This window comes from Stegodyphus dumicola, chromosome 6, assembly GCF_044657685.1.
Source record: "Stegodyphus dumicola isolate Sdum_Otavi_A_Nest chromosome 6, ASM4465768v1".
In the NCBI taxonomy this organism is placed as follows: Eukaryota; Metazoa; Arthropoda; class Arachnida; order Araneae; family Eresidae; genus Stegodyphus; species Stegodyphus dumicola.
Window position 1 is genome coordinate 56754411 of NC_140773.1, and position 25014 is coordinate 56779424.

At 31.2% G+C, this 25014-nt stretch overlaps 1 protein-coding gene across 9 annotated transcripts in view; it reads left to right on the plus strand.

Annotated features, from left to right (window-relative positions):
• Positions 1–25014, plus strand: part of LOC118188395 (semaphorin-1A-like) — a 905788-nt gene that overhangs the window by 861972 nt on the left and 18802 nt on the right. For 5 of the 9 annotated variants that reach the window (XM_035358817.2, XM_085818328.1, XM_085818327.1 and 2 more), the window contains 2 exons: positions 9827–9856; positions 16036–16155. The exons of 1 other annotated variant lie outside the window; for it this stretch is intronic. In XM_035358817.2, the coding sequence (XP_035214708.1) occupies positions 9827–9856; positions 16036–16155 (150 nt within the window). The remainder of the gene's footprint in view (positions 1–9826; positions 9857–16035; positions 16156–25014) is intronic. 3 more of the 9 variants (XM_035358822.2, XM_085818329.1, XM_035358823.2) reach the window with 2 other exon arrangements.

A 25014-nucleotide genomic window follows, 5' to 3' on the forward strand; every position in this document is an offset into this window, starting at 1 on the left:
TCAAGCAAAAATGATAATGTATGTAATTGTAGATTATGAAAACTTCTACAATGTTATGATTCTGGCAATTTACATTTCATAACATTTCATAATATAGTGTTCCTGATTTTCGTTTTCTGCATGCAGACACTCAGGCAAGTGTTACCCAAAAAGGTTTATGCTAGTTTATGGCTTCGTTTAGTTAATAAATTCTAGGGTTTTTAAGTAATTGCAGTATTAATCTCGAGTTAAATTATAAATAATTTTCTGTTCTTTCCAGAAGTGATGCATTTTAAAAAGGGTAAGTTATGCCATCATGCCAGAATCACGAATATGCAGAATTGTTGCTGCAATAAAAATGTATTTTTGAAGCGCTAGCTTTAAAAAAACTAGCTTTAAAAATAGCGCTAGCTTTAAAAATAGATATGAGTTTTACAGGAAAATTTTAATCTTTAGAAACATTTATAAACTGGCCAAAAGCACTAATCCAGTACAATTACAGTGCCTAAGAATTCGTTGTATGGGGTCACATGAAGGACTATAATCTGAAAAAAGCGTTAAGTGTTTTCGCTAATAATTAAGAAATATTGCTAACTGAACTGGGCTATATAAAGCATTTTATATATTTTATAGACATGGCAATGCGAATGCTTGGAATAGGTATTATGATTTCACTGCGCTGCTCTATTATAAATTTTATATTGCGGATAGCTATTTATCTGGGTTGATTCGACTAGCAGGCGTTGTACTGCATCTTTATTTCTTTTTCTGTTCTTAAAGTACTCTTGCCATAACAATAAATAAAATGAGCCCGAAAGATTGCTTGTAAGTACTCCTTTCATATTTTGGTATTCAAGTATATTATAGCCATTCATGTTACTCATGGTATCATTTTTAACAGCGTTAAAAATTTCGCATATATTTTGAATGAGATTTAAAGTATTACAATGATCAAAATTCGATTTAGTAAGTAGGCGTTGTAAGCAAACGTCGGTGAAACGTTATTGGTACTAAAAACAGAACAAAATAAATGTAAGAAAGAATCTAAATATTTCATCAAGCGAATCATTGTAACGAAATAATACTTATCTTTTGATGAATGGTATTAATTATACTTTATCCAAACTTCTGCATATGCAAAACATATATGAAGATTCTGAACTCCTGAAGAAATTTCAGAAATAGATCCTCTCGACTTTCTGGTGTTCGGCACACTCATTAGCTGAGATACGAAGTTTTATCTCAAGTTCCCTTTTGACTTCTAACTATTCATAAAGGACTGAGTGCACTTACGCATATTTTCTGAAATTAATTATGCCCTTCGGCATATTTACTGGAATTAATTAAAACTGATTAGTTTTTTTATTTGTGCATTCATTTTTGAAAATATTCTATTTTCCGAGTGATATTTTTATCTGCCTCTTTAACTTTTTCACTTGCAGTAGAAGAAGCCAAGCGTTGTTATGCACATTTATTCAAGATTTTCCTTAGATTCGTTTTAAATATACTTCTTGCCTTCCTTATTTTTTCGGTTTTGCAAGAAGATGTTATTTTTGGAGAATATATTTATCAAAATTCTGTAAATGTCTGCAGAAACGTATCGATTTTAACTAAAGTATGTTAGAGATCTTTGCTAAAATTCGAATTGTAATTTGTAATTTTGAAAATTTGTAAAATGTTGCTAAAAGCACCTACGTACTTATGTTCCACGCACACATTCTCCTTATTCAGAAGTTTAAACATTTCATGTTTATAATATCATTTATAATTTTTCCAGTTATTCTCTTCGCCCCTAGACGTAACCATTACTGAACATTTATTTCTAAGTAATTTATCTATGTAAAATTCTGCACTAGTCCGTAAATTCTTGTTGCTACATTTAATGTTTTATCTATATTCCATATTCATTTAATTTTTTCCCCTCCGAAAACATTATTTCTTTTATGATTTTTTATCTTGCATTTTTATTTATTCAGTTCTTTATTTTTAAAGATTTAACAGCTACGCTTTTATGATTTGCTATATTAATGAATAATAATTTATTTAAATTTGGATTGTAAAATTTTAGCAAATCAAGACTTTGAATTCTTATCTTTTCTATATTATCAAATTCTGTGTATAAGTTGACTTTTTACAGCATTTAATTCGTGTTGTTCTGGTTATAAGTAAAAGACTAAACCATGTCGGAAATCAAACAAATCGTTATTTATAGTTTCTGCTTATAATCCAGTTAATTTATGGCAAGAAGCGTACTCATTTTCACACAAACTGGCTTTGCCAATATGGCGTCCGCTCTGAACCAGGCTTTGGCTATCGACCGAAACTTCACATTCTGTACTTAGGGGGTTAAGGAAGTCATATGAGCGGGAAACTTTTACTAACAGGTATTGTTAGGCACTTCTTTTGATATTGGACTGTTGTCTCACACAGATGGTTTTCCATGGCCGTTCTCACACAGATCTGTTCCACGCCCTGTGATAAGTATTCATGGTAAGAGTGCATATAAACTATGCGCTGTTTTAAGTCAGTGTTAAGGTGAATTAAAAAGTTCAATTTTAAATGGAAACCGAACAAACAAGCAAAAGTATCGGGAAAATTATGTGTCTTCAGATATACCTGATGGGATCTTTGTATCTTGAATTATACAATGGCTTCACTTTTGCCATTTGTAAACATTTTGTTTAAATAATGACATTATGTTTTCTTCTTATTTGCGACTTTTTTTTAAATTATGTAAATCTATAAACCTTTTAAGAAGTATTCATATTTAGAAATGCGGACGTATGTATATTTAAAGAAGTATAAACGTGTTCAAACAGATGAAAGAAACTGTGAAGATAACTCTACCATCCTATGATAAGTCCCCGTTATGTACTGTTTACGGATGAATTTAGGAGTTATCAGGTATTTCTCCCGCCTTCCTAGCGTGCCTTCGTGGTGTAGTGGTTCTGCACGCTGGGCCGGTATGCCAGAGGTTACGTGGTTCGATTCCCGGCGAAGACGATTGCTCATTTTTCATCTTGCCTGCTTTCAAAAAATGCCTAATGCCTCTGCAGAATCAGATAAGCAGTGTGATATAAAGCGGCTAGTTTTTTTAAACTTCGTGAACTATGTTCGCTGAAAGAGTTTTAGTTTAGATAAGAATCTACTTGGTGAATGATCTGCATGTCGGTTATGACTATGGTAGTTTAACTTATTGAAATATTTATTATTGGTAGATTTCTGTGTTCAGTTCCTGCAGTTTCCAACAGCTTTTATTTGGAATATATAATAAGTTGTCACCTATGAACAAATATTTTAATTTGTTTTTCACCTGTATTGGTCTTATTTCTGTTATAAATTATCTATACAAATTTTAAATCACTGAACTTCGTGTATTAGTGATTTTAAAATTCAAACCTCTGAACTTCTTATATTGGTGATTTCATAAAATAAATGTTCAATATAATTAGAATTTCAGCTTTTAATCTTTTTTACATGATGAGGTTTCTATGTTTTCCCCATTGTTTGAAAAAAAAATAATTAAATGAGCTCAAAGGATGAGAATCATTGTATGTATGCGTGTACATGTCCAGAAATATCTCCTTCTCGTTAACAAGATCAGCTTGCTTAAGATATGATGCCTGTTTCGGAAATGACAAATCGATAAAATCGAATTCTACGATCCAGGAACTGATAAACATCGCAAAATTTCAACTCAGAAAAATCACGTTTTCTCCATTCCGGAAGAGAAAAAAACTAAATGAATGAAAAAAGTGAGCGGTATTTTAAAAGTGCAAGAGATCCAACAGGTTGAAAGATCCATCCTTTCTTCTGCAGCTCGTTGATATGCAGCAAGAGGCACTAAAGCCAGTAGATGGGCAAGTGGCTCGGACTCGTAAACCCCCGCGTTCCTTAAGATTCCGGTCTTCTTTATTGTACCATCTCTCCTGGATTCTTATCCGGTTTTTTATTTTCCTTCCTTTTCCTCCAACGGTAACGGTCGCTCTCCGCTATGGATGGGAAAATGAGATTTTTCCGGCATGTTTATGCGCCAGTTTAGGAATTTTTGAAAAGAGAAATATATATATATATAAATAAAAAAAAAAGAAATGATAAAAAAATTGAATTGCATTAAGGTATCTCTATATATTTTTTCTTTTTTTGCCGGATTCTGGAGAAGGAAATATAGATCTGGCAATGTCTTCTTAACGACAGGTAGAGAAGGGAACAGAGTTTGGGTAACCGTGGTCGTTATTTTGGTGCTCTGAAGCGTGATGGGATCTTTTAAGTGCAGACTCGAATTACGCTTAGTTAGCTCGCCGTTGCATTCAGCATATGATAAAAACAAGGGCATGGATTTGTATACATACCACATTATTTAAGATCTTACATTTATTTCGTGGGAAAAGAAATCTGGAAATAAGTTGATTCTTCTGAAATATATCTTTGGATAATGCACCATTATTGTTCTTTTATCGTACAATTGCTTTTCAGTATTTTTCCTGAATCTGCTGTGATAAGATTCAGATTGCTCGTATTAGTATTAAAAAGAAGTATTGAAATGATCGCACGATGCATTAAACGCAAATCTAATAAATTTTATACGATACGTATTATTTTTATTACCAGCTTCAGTTTCAGTTCAGACATTTCGTCCTTTTGTTTTCTGTAAACGCAACTCGAGAAGAAAAACTATAAACTTAAAACAAAAGAAAAACCAGCTGTAAAATTTTCTAGCTGCTTAAATTCGTATAACATTGGCGTGCGGCATAATAAATTTACGACCTAACATTTATGGGATTTCATTTTAAAGGTAAGATGTGAGAATTTTTGTTTTCAGATTTTATAAAGTCAAGAAAATGCCAGTTACGTTTTGGTACTTGAAATATGTAACATTATTTGGAACAGTAGGGAGCTATTCACTAAAAGGATGCTTAGTTACAGCCACGAGCGCATCATTTTCGACTATTTCGTAGAATTTTACTTCTTAAGATTTTATATCTGGGGAAGGAATTACACTCCTTAACTAAGTAATATAGAGAAATCTGCGTATTTTATAACAGAATTAAGGTAAATATTTATATGGCCTAAGTTATAAATCGCAGATTTTTTTGGTAGACTTTAATCTTTCGGTTATATGTTAGTACACGAAACGAAATAAGTTCATTAATACTCTAAGCCTCTAAAAGTGTATGGGTTTGGTAATGCAGAGTATCTTGCTTAGTAAAACGAAAAGCTGTGTTCTAATTTTTTTAATGCATTAGTTTAAGAGATAAAAAGTTTTAAAAAATTGTTATTTTGATATAACATGCTGTTACGATTTATCACACCTATTCAGAACAAGTCCACGAATTTTATCATGGAAAAGAGTTCATGGTTGCATGGACTCTGAGCACAATATAGCTGACAGTAAGACTTTGCCTAGCTCCGCTTCAATTTTGAAAGAAAGCACTCCTGGGGATGGATCCGATGGTCACTCACTCTTTTTCCCGTACCATCAAACCAGTCGAGAGGATTTTCGGCTTGTATTTATAGTACCCTATGCTGCACAGACAGTATACGCTTAGAAACATTCATGCCTTCTCGAGGATTTGAAACCGGGGTCTTCGGTTATGGCAGTCAGCTTCACTAACTACTATCCCGTCTAATCGGCTCATATGAACAATGTGAAGTATAATTTTAAAATAAAGCTACTGGTAATATTAAATGGAGAAGTAAACTGCCTGGACGATGAGTGGTATATTGGTCATATATGAAAATATGAAAAATAAAAGTAATTAAATTGCAATTTTGAGCTATTTCGAAATATACAGAATGGGAAGGAAGTTCAAAGAAATAAATACAGGACACTCTGAAATTAATGCTTATGAAAGTAAGCTAGGAGTTTTTTCAAATAAGCAGAGATATAAAAATATTATCAACATAGATTTGACTTAAACATTTGCCAAACCATTGAGATTCAGATTAAAAATAGAAAGAAAAAAAAAAGAAAACTATTTAGAAAAACCCATGCAGATAAAGTTTCGGATCAATTCAAAGCATCCCTCTTTTTCTTTTTATCCTCAACAATACGTTAAGGAAGGCAGGACCAAAGTCAGTAGACAAACAAGGTTAGGCTCTTTCCTATGCTGACATCACTTACTTGCAGAAGTGGGAGTCCAGAAGCCACAAAGGGAGTAGGTCCTTTGAGCAAATTATAACTGAGTGACGTTACAAAAGAACAAGCTTTGTAGTATAGTAATTTTGAGCAAAACTATAGAAAAATATTCATTTCTTTCTTTCTAACGGTTCACATGTCTTTGTAGAATGGAATTTCATCCCTAAAGGGTTTCATTTACTTTTTATATGGAATTCTTATATCTGTCTTCTGCATATAAATACTTTTATTTTAGTATATTCTCAAAATAATTTTAGTAAATTTTAATTCAAATCAGAGATTGAATAATAAATAGTTTCCTTTACTCTGTGCATTCAATAGTGGAAATCAAGCAGTTAACAGGTTTGATTCATTGGTTTGTAAAATCACTTCGATATTTCGGTTGAACAAAATCAATGCGACAAAAACATTTTTGAAAATATATGATGGGAGAATTATTTTTTAACTCTGAAATATTGATACAGTCTAAAAAATTTTTATACGGTCAAATAAAAATGATGGTGGTAATAAATACTTTATTAGATAGGATGCTTTTCTTATAAGCTATGGTTAAGAATAAATAATACTGGTTAATAAACTATTTTAAGTCGATATGAGCCTAAAGTTTTAGAGTGGGAGTCCTTAAAATGTCCCTCGAATCTTACGAATATCTGAAATCGTTCATATAAAAAAAGGATAATTATGGAAAATAAAAAAAGGTTAGACGTAATATTAAAAAATTTATTAACGCAAAATTTGGAATATGCTTTAAAGAAAATCAATAGTTATATATGAGAATACATTTTTTAGAAATGCATTTCTGTTTATTAAAAAGACACACAAGAAACTGTTATGTAGAGAAATTATCTGATAGCGTTATAAAAAAATTAGGTGAATGATTTTATGATTTATGGAAATTTAAATTTTATTTTGATTCTGAATTATTTAATTTAAGGCTTTAATTTTGGGGAGAAACAGATGCTTCGGGAAATATTATTTAGTATAAATGAATATTATTTATTTTCTTTTATTTGCAAATCTTGTACAAACTTTTATTCATTGTGAAAGAAGCAGGGAAAGGGAGGCAATTTTCGCTAAGTCATGATTTCGCGCGCTTTAGAATGTTCGAGAAAGAATTTTCATTGTTAGTTGACCTTAAAGAGAGGAAAGTACGTGACGGAAAGGTCAAAGGTTGCTACTTGTCTTTCAATGTAAGTCATTCAGGTTTTTGGCGATTGAGGGTCCGGTTGTTGCCTAAGTGAAGAAGGGCGCGCATGCACGATCACCCTTTTTTCCGCATTCTGGAGTTGAAAACGAAGATTTTGCCATAATTAAGGGGGCGATAAGTGAAGCCATAGTGGGAGCCCGTTTTGTGAAGGAGACGAAGGAAAATTCGAGTTGGATACACACTTTCTCTGGACTCACTTACGCTTGGACTCGCTGACTTTCGGGTTTGCTGGACTTGTGGACGTTGCTCTTGAAAACTGGCTTGAAGAAACTTGGAGTTGGATTCTCTCCCTTACTGACTGGTGGGTGGAACTTACTTGGGACGTTACCCGTGAAGCTTGCTCTTGGGATGAGTAAGAACAGGCGAGCAGTAATTTCCTAGCAACAACGTTTCTGACCGGCGAAATTTGAACGAGTTACCTGCGTGTTGACATAGGACTTTCAGGACCAAGCGGATAGCCGTCCTGGGCAGCAGTGCTCCTGTTTCTGTTCTACAGTAGTGAAGTGGAGTCTACATTTTTAGAACCAGTGTCAAGATGAGCCCGGCCGACATCAACGCGGGATAAGATGAGAGTCCTCCGCTTCAAGATGTCCCTTCAAGATAAGTTTTATTTTTTTTGGTGTGTTTGAACTTTAGGCAAGCTTTTCAAAAACGTCCTTAGCAGAAAAAAAAAACAACGTCAAATCTAAAATTTAACTCTCAGGCCTTAAATTGTTTCCCTTTCCTTTCTTTTAAATCACCAGACAAACCTTAAGTTTTTTTTATGAATTTAAATGAACAGACTCTCAGATGAGGTTAAGATTTTTCTTATTGTGTTGTAATTGAATAAACTGATATTTAATCTGGAACCTCTTACAGTATGTTTTCTTTATATATTTAATATGAACTTTTCCTTTATATCTTGTATATGTTTTATGTTTTCGATCCTCTCACGGCGCGGTCCCGGAATGCATTTTTTTCACAACGCAAAAATGCTGTACACGTTTCACTATACGATTACTACCTTTAACGGCAAGTAGTTTCATAATTAACATTTAACAATATAGGAATTTCAGATATAACATGGTACCTAGAAGTAAAACTATTTAACCTTGGTGTCGAAACATTTCTTCATAACAAAACATAGGAAAATGACGTACGTTGTAGTGACATTAGAATATTTTTGGAGGCCGGTGAGATAAAAAATTAGCAACGTCTTCGCCGGGAGTCGAAGCAGGTACCTCTGGAATAGCGGCCCAGCGTGCATAACCACTACACCACGAAAGCACGCTAGGAAAGAGGGAAAAATCCCTTATATACTCCCCTTTTTTAAAAGGCGACTGAGATTTTTAGGGAACCCAGTCGCCAAATCGGTGTGGAGAGTCATCATCCACAACCCTTTTAATTCGGGCGGCACTGTAGAGACATTGGGTATTTTTTGGTAGCAGGCAAGAGGAAAAATTAGCAACCGCCTTCCCCGGGAATCGAACCACGGACCTCTGGAATACCGGCCCAGCGTGCAGAACCACTACACGACGAAGGCACGCTAGGTAAGAGGGAGAAGTACCTAATAACGTAATAAAGTTTTTACAACTTAACGTTCACGTTCTCAGTATAATTTGAAAAATAATATTTGAGTAGAAATTCGTATTTTTTAATCATTTCAAGCCAAAGCAAGTATGGAAGGAAGAAGATTATTTCAGGAGTTAACATAAATAGATATCAATCGCAAAACGCTAAATTTTCATCACAAAAATATGGAAATGAAACCTTAGGAAGCGATTTTCATGATCTACATTCACCAAAACTGAAAAATCCACCTTTCTTTTTCTAGTGAACGCTTTTACTAAACGTTAATAAAATAGTTTTTTCCACGATGAGTTGAAGCATTTAATAGTTATTTACATTATTATTAGAAATATTCGAATGATAGAACAAATTGCTCAAAGATTGCGCTTTCGAATTTCGAAACGTGGGTTTCCAGAATGCGAATGTTTCAACCCTAACTCTATGTGCCTCATTTCTGAAATAAAGGTGCATGCAAATGTCACAAATAATTAACGATATTTTGCAACTGCTGGAACATTTATGCTTCTGTAGTTAGTTTTAACAATATTTTATGCTTACAATTGCAGTGCCTTAATGTTGCCATATTTCGTTTTTAAATGTTTGCATTTTATTGTCTGTTTTGCTTTGTTGTTTTCTTTGTAGTACATTTTGTTGCTTGCTTTTGTAAGGCAGAGATTTATGTTTCTTTCGCCTGCAGTTTTATTTTCTGTAATTAAATTTTTAGTGTTATGGACAAAACCAGTTTAAAGCAATTTTAATGCGCATAAAATGCTAAATAAATATAGCATGCTTATTGTATGCAATGAGTTTTAGTAATTTTTTTAAACTTTACTTAAATGCATGGCACTTCGATGTCATATTCTCTCAGCACTCAGTAACATTTCAAATCAAAGAATACTTTTCACCTCTCAATTTATTAATTTTTCGCTATTTTTTATTCTCTCTTTTTACAGATGCAAAGCCTTCGTCTTCACCTATTACCGGTGAGTTTTAAATTAAACTTGCGCACTGATTTCCAGCTATTTCCTGTCCTTTTGTTCCATTAACTGGACTGAAAAAAGACCACTTCACTAACTAGTTGAACTTTTGACATCACCGACCTTTTAATTTCATTTCACACATCAAAAGCTTTCTTTCCTTTCCCCTAATTTTCACGCTGCTTTATCTTTTTATGTGTTATGTGTATGTCCGCTATTACTAACATCACTAATAACACTAAGTTGCTTTACTGTGAAATCACTGCAAATCGTTGTGATTGTTTAATTGTGTGTGTTCATCCTGTTGAAATAATTTTATGTTGTTTTTATATACACTTTTAGCAAATTGGTGATAAAATATTTGAATCTGAAATCATGAACTAGTATACAAGACTATGATATTGAAGAGATTGTACTTTAATGTGTCTCAATGTATGTGAACAATTTTTAAATTAGGATGTTCGTGGTAAGCGCACGATTTTGTAAATGAACAATTAAGTCCAAAAATAGCATATATCTTAAGAGAACACCAAGTACAAATTCTAAACTTCTTCAGTATGCTATAAACTTAGACAGTTCTACTATCATCGAAGATATTGCTAATATACCGTCATGAATCATACTGTATGAAAATCAAGAAAGCGGAGAGTAAAATCACTCAAACTTTTAATGTCTGAAGATAAATCACTGCAGTCTCTGAAAAGTAACTCGTTGAACTTTTAATAGACTGTAAAAGTTCGCAATAAATACTTACCTTGAAAATTCAACATATAAGGCAATGTAAGAAAGTAACTTCAGAAAATTACAGATCTACGTTCCTAGTCTATATTTACAAGATATTATCCATTAAGATGCATTTTGAAGAATTCCCCTTTGGCGATATTTTACCAAATCCCTAAAGAATACAGCTTGCAGTACGTCTACTCTTCTTAGGGTTATTCACATGCAGGAAATTCTAATATGCAAAATCTTTTTATGCTGCATCATAACACAGTTATGTTCAATTATTTAAAAATATGTTTTTTAAAATCATAAAATTCTGAGAACATGGTAAAGTAAACTTCTCCCCCCGGGAAAACATATTTTTTACGTAATCGTGTATAATTGTGTTACGGTACAATAAAACAAAAAATTTTGCATATTAGAATTTCCTGCATGTGAATAACCATAGAAAGAGCATAAGTCTTGCAGAGTGTATTATTTAGGCTTTATATAATTATTTGCAAGGGAATAAAAACTATCAAACTATTTTCGGTAACGAAACGAATGAAAGCTTGTATGAATATTATCTGCAGGAATTGTGTTTCAAAATGTTTAAGCCTTGATATTATTTCACATAAAGGAGACTACTATTAGAACAAGACAGTTTACACATTTACTTAATTTTATAATTTGTTATGTATCGCGCAAAAGGCCTTAAAGAGTCAGAAAAATGTATGGCTTGAAAATGTGTATTGATGATAAATGGCATATTGTTTTTGGAGCTAAGGGAGTCGTCACTTTAAAAGACGATACTGCGAGAATATGCTCATGGAAACCCTTATTAGCATGAGTAAGCTAATAAGGGTTTGTAACCCCTCTAAAAATTAAATTAAATACAATAATTTTTTATTCTTCCTAAATTCGAATAAATAAATTTTCTTCTTTGAATAAAAACTATCATCATATAAATTTTGAGCAAAAGTAAAATGATAAATAATTCTTTCAAATAAAAATAACTGTAAAAGGCAAAAATATTAATTTTTTATTAAAAAGGACGACAAGAAATGTATTTATTAATATGTAAAGAATATTTCATGTAAATTTTGTAAAACATTTTATGAAGACTAAAAAGAGTGATTTATACTCTCTCCGTTTAATTTTTCTGATAACTGCATATAACATTTCATCATGCTTCTTAAAAGCATGATTTTTAATCTTTTGTAAATTTAGTAATAATATCTATACATATATCTTTTGTAAATTTAGTAGTTTAGTGTAATTATGTAGTGATTGGTTTTTTAGCTTTTTATGGGGTATTCTATTAATTTCTGAACGGTTCAGTTTTTCGCTCAGTAATCATCACTTCAGTTTTCGTTCTGTATATTATCTTAATCATTTAAAGTATATTCTGCATTGAAACAGTATAATATTATGTGGTGAACATATTCATCATCATCATTAATAATTCATTTAGCATAGATTAGCATAGATGTTTCTTAATTAATTATGTTTTTTATATATGTTCGGAAAAGCAGGCATTTAGGTATTTTGATATAATTTTGTACTGTACTAGATTTTGCGATTAACTTGTTGAAATGAGGCTATCATTGGCTAATGATAACTAAAAAATCCAAAAAAATATGTTATATCGAAAATTATTTAGAAGCTATGTTTTCAAGTTCGAGAGAAATGATTAAAAATGCATCTCATGTATATATAGGAGAAAAATATTTTTCTTATTTGTAATTCATTTCATAAGTTTTCTATAAACCTGACACAAAGTAACTGATATTTTAAATTCCAATCTCCAAAACATTTTGAATTATTTAAATTACTGTTTTCAAATAGTTTTATTGTTTGTTACAAGTCCATGTAGCTATCCCTTTAAAATGGGTTTAAATTTTCAGCATTAGAACTTTTGTGTTAAGTAGCTTTTACTTACAGTTATACCGATACTTTAATTTCCTATTGTAGTAAATCTGGGCTAAGACTGCTGTATGTCATAATTAAAATGCTGATGACTTTAATTAAATGGACAAGAATTAAATTTAGATTTTGTTCTACTGTACAGTTTATTTGAGAAACGGGAAACTTTTATTTAAAATTTATTAATAGCTATTAATTCTAATTCATAAACATATTTTTATATACAAGTATATTTCTTATATATATATTTTTTAACTATTACCTATTTGAAGTGCATAAATGAATAAATATAGTTGATATGAGCATAACCAAGCTATTTAATATCAAAAGACAACACAAAAATATGATATTTAATATCAAATATATAATTGCTAATGTTATATAATTTCTCAAAAGGGGGAAATTTGCTGACTTTTAACATCTAGTTAGATGCTTATTATTGCTTCTCTTGTTTCGTATCTTATACATTTTATTATGGGTTTAGAAATTATCTAGATTTACGCATGACGATGAATCGTACACGAAGACTAACAGTTAGGATTCGGTGTAAGCTCTCGTACGTGGACTTCTGCCTGTGCGTCATCGTGTAAGATTCATCGTATCGCATTACTGACCATAGTTGTGTATTTCAGATTCCTTTTAAAATTAACAATAGCATCATAGCTCTAAAAAATTATGGAACAGCTTAAGCTCCGCTATTGCGTTTGCCATTTTGCTATGATTATTACAAATGTACACTGTGGACTTAGTTCAGTTTATCTTTAACATTTTTTAATTATGTGTCTTTAGCTCATAACTGGTTCCGAAACTGTGCAAAAATATTAATGTTTTGAACATTTACCATGTTATGAAAAATCATACTAATAGCAAGCATAATAAATAGTTTGAGGTTTTTAAAGAGTATAATTTTTTTCCTAATTTAAAGTAACATCATTTGATTTTAGAAGGTTTAATGAATGGAATAACTATTGAGAAATGCAGTTGGCCGCTAATGTTAAAGATATTTTGAACTTGGAGGACTGAATCAAGCTGTAGAATAAAAATGATTCATTGCGACATTGATCTAACACATCCATAATTACACGTTTTTACTTACGCCTTTCATCAAATGCTTACATTTTAAGCAGATTTACTTCACTCTATATCAATCATTTTCTTTTTTCCCTCTCCGGAAGTGTCATTTCTTGGCATCAAAGTATTTGAATTAAAAAATAAAAATAAATGCTATCAATTTTGTTTCATTTACATGTGTAAACTAATTTGTATATGTAGTATAACTGACGAATTTTAGTTAAAAATTTACACATGTTGATAGAGAGGTGGACGTACATTTACGAGAAGTAAACATCTAAGGCGAGGGTCTAGTCATGTCAAGAAGTCATCAATCACAAGTGTCTCAGCTGGAGTCAAGTCTCTCGTTAAGTGCGATCAATCACAAATGTTCAATGAAGTTTATTCAGGGTTTAATGCTAATAATTACCTTGTTCCTGTGCTTTTAGAAGTGCTGTACTCTAAGGGTAGCGATGTTAACAATCGAATTCCTGTGATGAGCGAGAAACTTAGTTGTCATTAGATGGACGGAAATAGTTCCAAAATTCTGTTGTGCGTTCCCCACTAATGTCGTTTACTAATATTCTCCAAGAAGTTCATTAAACATTTAAGCACGAAAAAGTTAATCATCGGTAGTTTCATTATCAAATGATTTAAAAATGTGCATTGAGCTTTATATTTTGTATTTCATGGCGCTCAGATTGCATGTAATTTCAATAACCATATTGCAAAATAATATAAATTTAATGGGGAGTAAGTTTTAAACTTTAAATCTGCCTTTAACTAATAAGTATTACAGATATAGAGCAACAGTATATTTCATACAGATAGTTATAGAAATATAATTTTTATGGATTATGGGATAATGCGTAATGAATAATTTAGATTGCATCCAGAAGCGTGTGAATATATAAAATGAAAGGAACACGTGAAATATATTAGAGGTGCTTTTAGATTACTTTTTTTTTTTTCAATATTTACGTAGGTTAAGAAACTGGAGTTGTAGGTTCGGTTAATTTATTATTAACTAAAAGAAATCAAGATATACAAAAAGTAAAGCATCCATAGCTAAACTGCGTAAACCCTGTGCTGCACCAGTATCATAAATTTTTATTTTCAGATACGCTTCTTCTGACACATCACCGAATGTTTTAAATTGTTCTGCAGTGGCATTGATATAAATGTCTGTATTTCAACAGCCATGAAGAAATGCTGCACTGGAGAGGTATTTTAGTTCTCAGAGAAAACAAAGAAATATAATGTACGAATAGTGATATTACCGTTTGATTTCATATTTTAAAGATTATGAATAAAAAGAATCGGTAATGATAGTGTATATCAATCCATATAACTAAGTAAGATATAAAAGATTATTACTTTTTATATTCAAGATATGTCCATAATGATCTACAAATTTATATCTATATCCATGAAGATTAGCTATAGACTACCTTTAATTCTCATGTAGTCTATTTGACATGTGGTCTAAAATGAATGACTGATCAGCAAATGCGTTAATTTTTAAAATAATTTAAAGCATTATCTAAACATTCAAAAGTCTATTTCTCAAATTTGTTTTGTGCCATGAATACCAAGGCATTATAAAACATGCAAAGACATATGAATCTTATTCGTAAGCAAGTGGATCTGTACTGATGTTGGGATTATATTATTTTTGCTTTTAAACTCAGTCTAAGTTTTTTTGTTAAAGGCATATAAATAAAACTCCTCTCTTTTTTCTGTGTGTACTTAAGTAAGCTGTTTTAAATTCCGTGTAAAAGATATTGTCATTCAAATTTAGTAAATATACAAGGAGAGAGAGAGAGCCCGAAAGGGTATCAAGCTTAAATTTAAATAACAGCATTTTTTAAGAATAAACACATAAAAACTTTTAAGCTTATGAAAGCGTGTTTTTACAAGAAAAAGTTCACAAGAGTCAGTTCAGACATTAAAAAATGTCTAAAATACACTAAACCCTTGTAAAACAAAATTTAGTGTAAGCTCTAACGTAAAAAATCAAAACTAATTTCTTTTTTTTTTATTGGTTTAAAGTCTTAAATTTTGTATTTGTGATTCAGGTATGTTTTGTAACTTACATGCGAAGTCCATGAGAATTTAAAATGGTAATTAAACTTTATTTATTGTTGAACACATTTTTTTTTCATTTATTTATTGTTGAACACATTTTTTTTCATTTATTTATTGTTGAACACATTTTTAAGTACCATAATATTGCTACACAGAACAGTACATCTTCTATTTAATTTTCATTACGTTATTATTTTGATTATAATTTTTCATGCATATTTGCTCATTTGATTTTTTTAAACTTGTCCGTGCCTTTAACTATTTTCACCATCAAATCCTAACACTAGTTATCTTATTAATTTTGCTTTTGTTTTATTTTGTCCAATATTATTGTTTGTAATCAATTTTAGAAACACTAACACTAATTACCTTATGATTTTTACATTTGTTTTATTTTGACCATTATTATTGCCTGACAGTTCCTAGCACAACGCCTATCGAAACAACAACTCAGGAACCAATCACGTGTCCTCCGTGTCCAGTCAAGTGCGTATGTCCAGGTGTCCCCGGATACATGGATAATGAAGTGGATGAAATCGGTTAGTTTTGGCATTTACATTTTTAACTGCGATTATTTGTTTACGTGTTGCTGCCCATAGGTAAAAACTGTTATTATGTGTTACTGGTTATTTAATTTTTAAGTTAAACGTACTGTACGTGGTGCTATTCAAATAGGTGCCGATGTTTATTAAAAATATATCATATATCATTTGAGTAAGTGCATCGTAAGCAAATGTATCTGAAGCTAATCTGCGTGTTTGTTATTTATTCTATAAAAACATTTAATTGCATTTTTAGATACGATTTTTTACTTGAAGAAAATTTAAAATATAAGTTCTCATTTGAGTTTTATGATTTTTTTTTTTTTTTTTTTTTTTTTTTTTTTTTTTTGCTTGTGTGTGTGTGTGTGTTTTAATGTCTGAAAACCTCCAATAATCGTTTTTTAAAATACGTTGTTTCTTTGAACGCAATGCATTTAAAGATTTTTATTCTGTATATGAAGTTTTATAGTGCAATGAAAATTTTGTTTGAAGAAAATTTGTTAGTATTTAATTTTAAAATGAGAAATTATCTGTGAAATGGGAATAAAATTAAACAAATTCAGTTCCGTCGATTACTGCCAAAAGACAAAAAACTGGGAAGAAGGGAAGAAGAAGCTGAAATTCGCTTTTCCTTCCTTCTTACAAGGAAGTAAAAAGCGCTGTGAAAGCCATGGGGTTTCGATATTTAAATTTAGGATTGGTAAAACTGTGAACAAAAAAAGAAAAAACGTCGCTTCAAGTGGGAAAATTGTTCCAAAAACATATCCAAGGAAAAAACGGAATGTTTCGAACGTTGCAAAGAAGATCTTCATTGTTAAAGAATTCAGCCTATTCAGAGGACAGATGCAAAATCTTTAAAGTGCTCAGTGTCAACTGTAAACAAAGTGATTAATGCTGATTTGAATCTTAAAAAGGCGAAAAGCATAATGTGCATCGGATTTCTCCATGATATATCTCTAAACGCAGAACGCGCTGCAGAATTCTTTATGAGAAATATATATCTGGAGAAAAATGGAAAAGTGCTGTCATAATAGATGAATCTTGGGTTTAACTTCAATAAAAAGAGATGCATTTATTATCTTCAAAGAGGAGAAAAATATATTAAAACATGGTTCAAAGTACTATATAAAGAAAACTTTTAAAGGATTTTTTGATTGTTGCAGGTTTTTCATATTACGACAAATTAAAAGTAAAGACAACGGTAAAAAATTTTAAGAATAACTACACATATTATCACGAACATAATTTATGCCCAATTTATTAATAGGAAATGCCTTCTCTTCATCCACAGTGACGTCAATCAGTAGAACTGCATCAAGACAATGGAAGCAACCACACGTCAAAAATCAACTGTTAATTCCCTGGAGAGAAATTAACAAGAAACTGGTATCAAGACCATACCATTCACTTATATCTATACTAAATCTATACCCATTAATTTTTGCGCTTTGAACTGTCCAGACGTCGACCTGCAACCCTCCTTGGACTTTGGAAAGCTGTTCAAGAGGAATGGGATAAAATATATCTTCCGTTACTATAAGAGACTTTATTGTCTTGGAAATTACGGTGTAGAAAGATCTTGAAGAATAAGAGTTATCAAAGAGAGCATTTAAAACATAAAAATTTTAAGTAAAAAATTTCTTTAAGTACTCTTAATATCACCAAAAATGAATGTGCCAACAACCTCTGTATTTAAGAAAAAATACGAATGCGCTCGACTGTTACTTTAAAATCAAAGCGTTTCTCCCTCCAAAAAGGACGGAGGGGCATAGAAAACTGATCACATGCGATTTGAGTTTCACATATCCTACGGTAAGTTGCTAGAACTAGCGAGCATTAAGTGTAATGGGTTGACACTTATTGTGCTATTTTGAGAAATGTAGTCTAAATAATGACAAGTATACACGTTATTTTGCAGTAGTGGATCGCCATAGGTACATATAAACACGCCATTTATGCATAAAATTATCATTTAATGATATAGGTATCACAAACGTTTCGTGATAAGAAAGGAAAAGATTTTTTTTATACCCATATTGCTAAAAGATATTCTGTTTTTTCCAACTGTTATATGGTTATATGGCAGAGAACTTGTTGACGATTATACGACACAGTTACTCATTATGGTTGAAGCATAACGAAATGATGTAATATATTTGATCATTGTACGGAACACGTAACATTGTGAATAAGATTCTTATCGTCCTTTATGAATGTGCCATTGTCTGCAGATTTTGTCTGAAACAAAATAATGCATTTTTAGGCAAAATATAATACAGCGGACCTTTCTGTAGGAAATTTAATTTTTGAAGCATTTCGTTCTTGAATGACGTAATTCAGAAATTGATTAAAGAGGCCACACTGCAGCCTTTGAAATCCTTTATTGTCACCAGCTGCAAGATAAACTAATTTTATTACTAATAATGGATTTTCAGATTCATATATATACTTCTGAGCAGCTTACGGATATATACAGGATTTATTTAAAATTCCAAAAAATATTAGTAAAAACTGGTTGAAAGTTGTTAATTTACATTCTGAACATGTTACTTTAAATGGTTAGTCTCAGAGTTCTCCTCAGCTTTTATTGCCCTTTATAATTCAAGTATCCAAATGTTCTGAAGAAGTATATGTTTAAAATGGCATTTCAAACTTCTTACATGTGTAATCTTACGTTTAATCTCAACGTTATTTAACCTGTAACAGTACGAAAGCGATAATCTGAAACATATATTACCGCTGTCTTTAAATTACCCTCTTTTTTTGTTATAGGACATTCTTAAATATTGACCAAACAAAGCGCTTTTTGATAAACTTAGGTCAGCTCTGATATAATTAAAAAATTCTTTTGCAATATTCTACCGTTAACTATCATTATGAATCAACTAATTTTTATTAGTATTAGAATATGATAAAACGAGCTGAGCGTCGTAGCTGACTTTCTTTCCGCTTAAATCGAGCTGATTAGCACGGATAACTAAATCCTGTGGCGTCATTTCTCACAGGGCTTTTTCCTCAATAGATAAAGAAAGAAAAAATGTAAAATTGAAGTAAAATTCAAGAAGGAAATTTGACTTATTTATTTCATCTCTACCAATAACACTAAAGAATGAGAACGCCATTCCAATTCAGTTTTACAAAGGGACTTTTTTGAGGAGGCGGGAACCCATCACAGCTGTCCGTAAAAGTCGTACGTTACCGAACCTTTAAGAATAACATTCATCTTGCGTATTTCATTAAACTGACATGCAAAAGAATGTATTTACTGTACAATGATTATTATGCCTAATTAAAAACGTAATTAATATTCATTACACATAATACATTAATTTGGATCAGTACATGACTAATTTGACGTTTCCATATCCTTTGTCAGTGTCTTGTGCCTTCCGGCTTCGTTTGCCCAGAACTCTATGTTCATGCAACTGTTAGCCTCGAACTCAGTGAGTAATATATTCTCAAAGGTTTTCTACAAGGTAAATTGCTGCTAAAATATATTTAAAAAAATTGTCTTTTGAAGTGACCGTCTTTATATGAATAAAGAACAAAAAGATCAATGATTAAATGAGTTTGATTTAGAAAATAACTTTAAAAAAAACCTTTGTTATAATTTTGAATAAAAGTTTGGAATGAAAAATTTATCTGCTGACGACAACAGGTGTTGTGTGACTGATGTCAGACTAAACCGTAGCTTCATTAAGAGCACAACACTTTCTCACAACATATTCTTTCATTAATAAAAACTGCTTTCAAGTACGCATAAAACATTTTATGTCGTTAAACTAGTCAAGTTTCTAACTTTTACTATAATTATCTGAGCCGTAAAATTTACATTCAGTTGTAAATTAAGCAAATAACTGAATAAAATGCTAAAGCATCTACTAAAATGCATTTATTTTATTAGATGCGAAAAAAATTCTACTTTCTGGGAGGAGACACGAATATTTTCTTGCTTTAGTTCTTTTACTTTTCACAGAAATCAAAATTTTAGTTATCACCTGATGAGAGTTGACAGCTATCAAATCACGCAAGGCAGACTTAAATGTAGGAATTTCCTTTAAGACTGGAAACTGTATATTTGATTTATTTTATTACAAGCTATATAGAAATTTTATACACGAAATCTTTTATGAGGAACATTCAGCATATAGAAATTCTTACATAAAATGGATGAAACTAAACTCAGTGATGAGAGAAATGCAATTGAAATAAAAAAAAGGTAGATGCGATTTCCGTATCTCAGCCTCATACGAGTTATGTTTGACTGAGAGCAAAGTAAAGCTCATTGTGTATCTTTTGATCTAACTAGTTTTCAAATATCACTAATGCGAAAAAATAACTTCGAGCAATATTCGTTCGAAGCAAACATTGCTAAACCCAGGAGAAATAACTTTCCATTCCTGTAATAATTTCTTATTTTCGGAATTGGAACGAACTAATTTTGTTTCATCCTTCATTGATGGACAGAATAGCTGAAGTACCCAATAGCTACCATTGTTTTTTTTCCCCTAAAAAATTTGGCATGCGAAGGAAAAAGTTGAGTGAAACGGAAAAGAAAAAGGAAAAAAAGGGAAAAAGTTATCCACGTGTTCAAGAGATAGTCGCGTTAGGGCTGCAGGTGCCGTAGAACGTTTTTCTGACGTTCATCGATTATTCGCTCTGCTGGAATATCGATTAATTTTTTTCCCTTTCACCCTTCAGCTCTACATCAAAAACTAATCTGTGAACATTTATCCGGAAGTATAAGCGAGAAAAATGGGCCGAACTGCGAAATTTCGATAGTCTGTTTCAATAGATCTTTTGCGAACGGTTGCGCTGTCGTTCGAAGAAGTATTCGAAACTATGTCAAAAAGAAAAGCGAAAACTGTTGGTGAAAAGATGGATTCTATAGAGCAAATCTATAATAATATCTTATGGATTCACTTTAAAAAATCTTTGAATTCCTTCTACTTATGCTACCGACTATTGCAAGGATGGCACCAATAAGAAAAGTAAGGAGCATGTCTAGTTCTGACGTCTTTACATTTGAATGAGTTGAATCGTATTTGAATGAGGACATTAGGATCACTAGCTGTATAATTTTAACTACAGCTGTTTTTTTACCTTAGCCAGACTTATATAATTATTCATTACGTTGTGTTCACTCAGCATTATTTTCCAAGATTATTTCTAAAAAATTAATTCTATTGAATTTTTTTCACTCAGTAAACGAGTAGCCCAAATGAAGTAAAATATTATAAATGAAAACCAAATGCTAGTCTGATTTATCAAGCTCTAGCGAAATTCTTGAAAAGTGGTTTAAACAAAAAATACTGTTATAAAGTGGAAACATTAGGGCCACTACAAATTTCAAACAGATCTTTTATAACGTGGTACTTTCACATATATGTTAATTCTCCGTTTAGATTGATATACTTAGTCTGTTCCTGGCAACATTATTATCCCATTTAGATGAATAATTAAACAGAAAAAGTACAGATTTCGAATTCTATGAATCGAAATTTAATGAAAAAACGTATTGCAAATAAAATCACACAACGTTATAAAAGTATTCTCATTTTAAACAGAAATAGCTTTCATTACTGCCATTTAATAAAGCCTATAGCCTGAAGTTTAAATAAAATTTTAAAATGAAACGTATGAAGGTGTACCTATCTACATTGTTGCTACTGTGTTTATTGCTATAATTAAATGATGTTTTGAATTCAGACGATAGTATATTGATAAAAGAGTCAAAAGAAGTTCTGGAAAATATGGCACAAAACATATCGTTTTACTAATTATCTGTTTATATGAGTGTTAATAAAACTTGTTAATACTGAAAACTACTAAATATTTTAAAGCACATATTATTTTAAATGACACTGCAAAACAATAATATACTGGTGTAATTTGAAAGTGCTTATGCTGTCTGCTTCGGCAATAAATTTTTATTTTGGTTAGATGGAATTTTTTCTTTAAAATATAAATAGTGAAACTTTTTCAAGTGTTTTTAAGTTTCATTAATAAAAATATAAAATTTTAATTTGTAAGTTTCTATAAATGAACGAACGATCACATTATTCAATTACAGCAAAATTTGCTAACGCAGAAGCTTATAAATAGATACAATTTTATGAAGGACTTTTTAATATAATTCTTCCCTTATTTACGCTACAGATGAGGAAAACCACATCCAAATAACAACACTTTTAACCAAATTTGCAACATTTTTGGCTCTGGCCGCTTAATTGTTGGTAGCAGTAATTAGAGAGTTTAGAAATGCATTAATAATTTGGGTCTTAGAAACTTTCATAATGATTAGAATGCCTAAAGGAATGTATTAGATATATCAGTATCCTCGTTATATTTTCTTTTCATCTTTAATCTTATATGAATTATTTTGATCACTTTTGAAAATAGTTAAATATTTGTGGAATGAGGATTGATTTGTAGAGGTAAACTATCAAAATGGTATGGATGAGGAAAGTCGTTTCCTTATTAAAGAAAAGCGTTAAAAGCTAGAATGAAAGTTCTCTCTTCTGGTCTCAAAAGTTGAAGGAAAAAGTTAAAAAAATTAATTTCCAAAAGTCCAGTTTCGTGTTTTGGTAGGTCATAAATTACATTTCAACTTTCGATGTCGTTTTTGGTGCTTAGAAAGTCACCTTAGCGAATGAGTAGTAGATGGGACTATTAGGCAAAAGTAGAACATTATTTCTCTAATAAATCTCTGGCAGTTGTCAAAAGTTTGAAGCTGGCCCTTTCGTTTCTTAATAAATCTTGCCGTCACCTTAAAAGAATAAAAGAAAACTATTTTCAGCGTGTAATATTTTTGTAAACCTTTTTTAATAATGGAATAGACAATATTTGGTACTTGAGGCAAATAAGTACCTTGGATATTTTTAATAAATTAATATTTAGATTAATTTGTCTTCAACTCTATGTTTACATAACATATGTATACCAAACGTGCTGGATTTCAATGTAACGAATATCTTCAATGCAAATCCCGGGAAACTTTTCGAATTCTGTCAATATAGGGTACGTCAGAAAAGTGTATACACACTTCAGTAGATGGTATCTGCGTACTGGTTTCGACGTTGAACTGAATTACCTTTACAATATGTAATATGGTGTTTGCTTAATACATGTCAGTATTCTCCTGAATGTAATAAGTGACCTATAACGTATGATAGTTAATCGAAACGGCTTTGGGAGATCTTGAAGGACGCAAATTAAATTTTATTAGACATGTAAATGCTCAATAGTCATTACATAGGCTAACTTATGAGTTATAAAATATTGATTAATTTTAACATAATCCTCTCTTAAAAGCGCAATTTGTTCTGTGATTTCATTTCAGAAGCATATCGGACAAAAAATGCAGATTAAATTAGGTTATCTGACTTTGATAAAACACGCGACGGCTATTTGCCTAAGGGAAGAGATGCCTTTGTGGAAGAATTTCTAAGAGAAACTGTCTCATATTTACTTTACACATAAGTTCAACGGATCCAACGTTTATTGTCTGGGATCGAACTCCTAGCATTCAACGTTCTTAACCATTCAGCCACTGGTGTGTGCAGAAAAAAATAAGGGGATGAGAGGAAGAAATTACGAAACTCATCTACTTTAGTTATTAACTTAAGTTTTTTTTCTTTTTCTTTTTTTTAAATTTATTTTTATGCATGCCTTTCTTTTTATCAAAAACCCGTTTTATCGCTCATTCGTTCATTTTGAATCAAATAAGTAATGAGATATAGGTCTCCGTAGTTTTTGGCATTGTCAAAAGCATTAGAAATGTTTGTACTGAAATCTTTCTGAATTTTTATAATATTACCTCACGTTACGTTCCATTATGTAAGTCATTTACCTTGTTTATGGAAGATAATTACCACTACCCAACCTGAGAAAACTGAGAAGAATTGCCGCTGCAAGGAGACGTAAGATCTTTATCTTCCACATGCTGCAGCAAATAACATATATCCCGGTTAGTCTGGCTTGGTTTCGCTTGCTTGATTACAGTAAAGCATTCGAGGGCTGCCTGTCTAAGGGAAAGGATGTCTTTATGGAGGACTTTCTAAATGAAACTGGCCCCATATGCACGTTACACATATGGAGAACCATGAAAAAAATCATACAATTAGCCCGTTTGACAGGAGTCGAATGAATGTCGAAGTACAAGCGTTAAGCAACTCGGCCATTGGTGGACCTAATCTTTTTCCAAATTCGATGTAGTACAATATCCTTAATTATCTTTCTAATTATTGATAATATATCGAACTTTTGTAACTTAGAATACCCTTAAATTATTATCCGATAAAATTTTGATAATATACACGATAAATTTTAAAAATATTTGCAACATTATTCTAGTTAATAAAATTAGTTTTTATCTCAATAAATTTACATATGGAATCCTTTGATTTTAAAAACTCTTTTAGTGCAGTCTCATAAAGAAGATACTTCATAGTTGCACCACTTAATGCTTCTTATTTTGCAAATAAATATTAGAAGAATGCTATTTCCTTCGGTTTTATAAATAAATATAAACTATTTAAATAAATAATTTATTTAGCAAATATCGATATTTTTATGAAAAGTTTCACTATTTTCATGAAGAATCCAAGCGGAACATTATTCCATTAAGTACAGTTCCTTCTCATATTTACATCTCGCATTGCGATAATTCTAGGAAGAGTAAACTGGAGTTAAATTATTAACAGGAAACTTTTGCCTCAGGTAGAAATGAGAATTAATTATTAGTTCTCTCATGTTGTGGAATATCATTTGTGATTACTGACACACAGCATGTAATGGATGTAGATGATACATCACTTATTTGAACGCGAACATTCAGTTAAATTTATTTAAGCA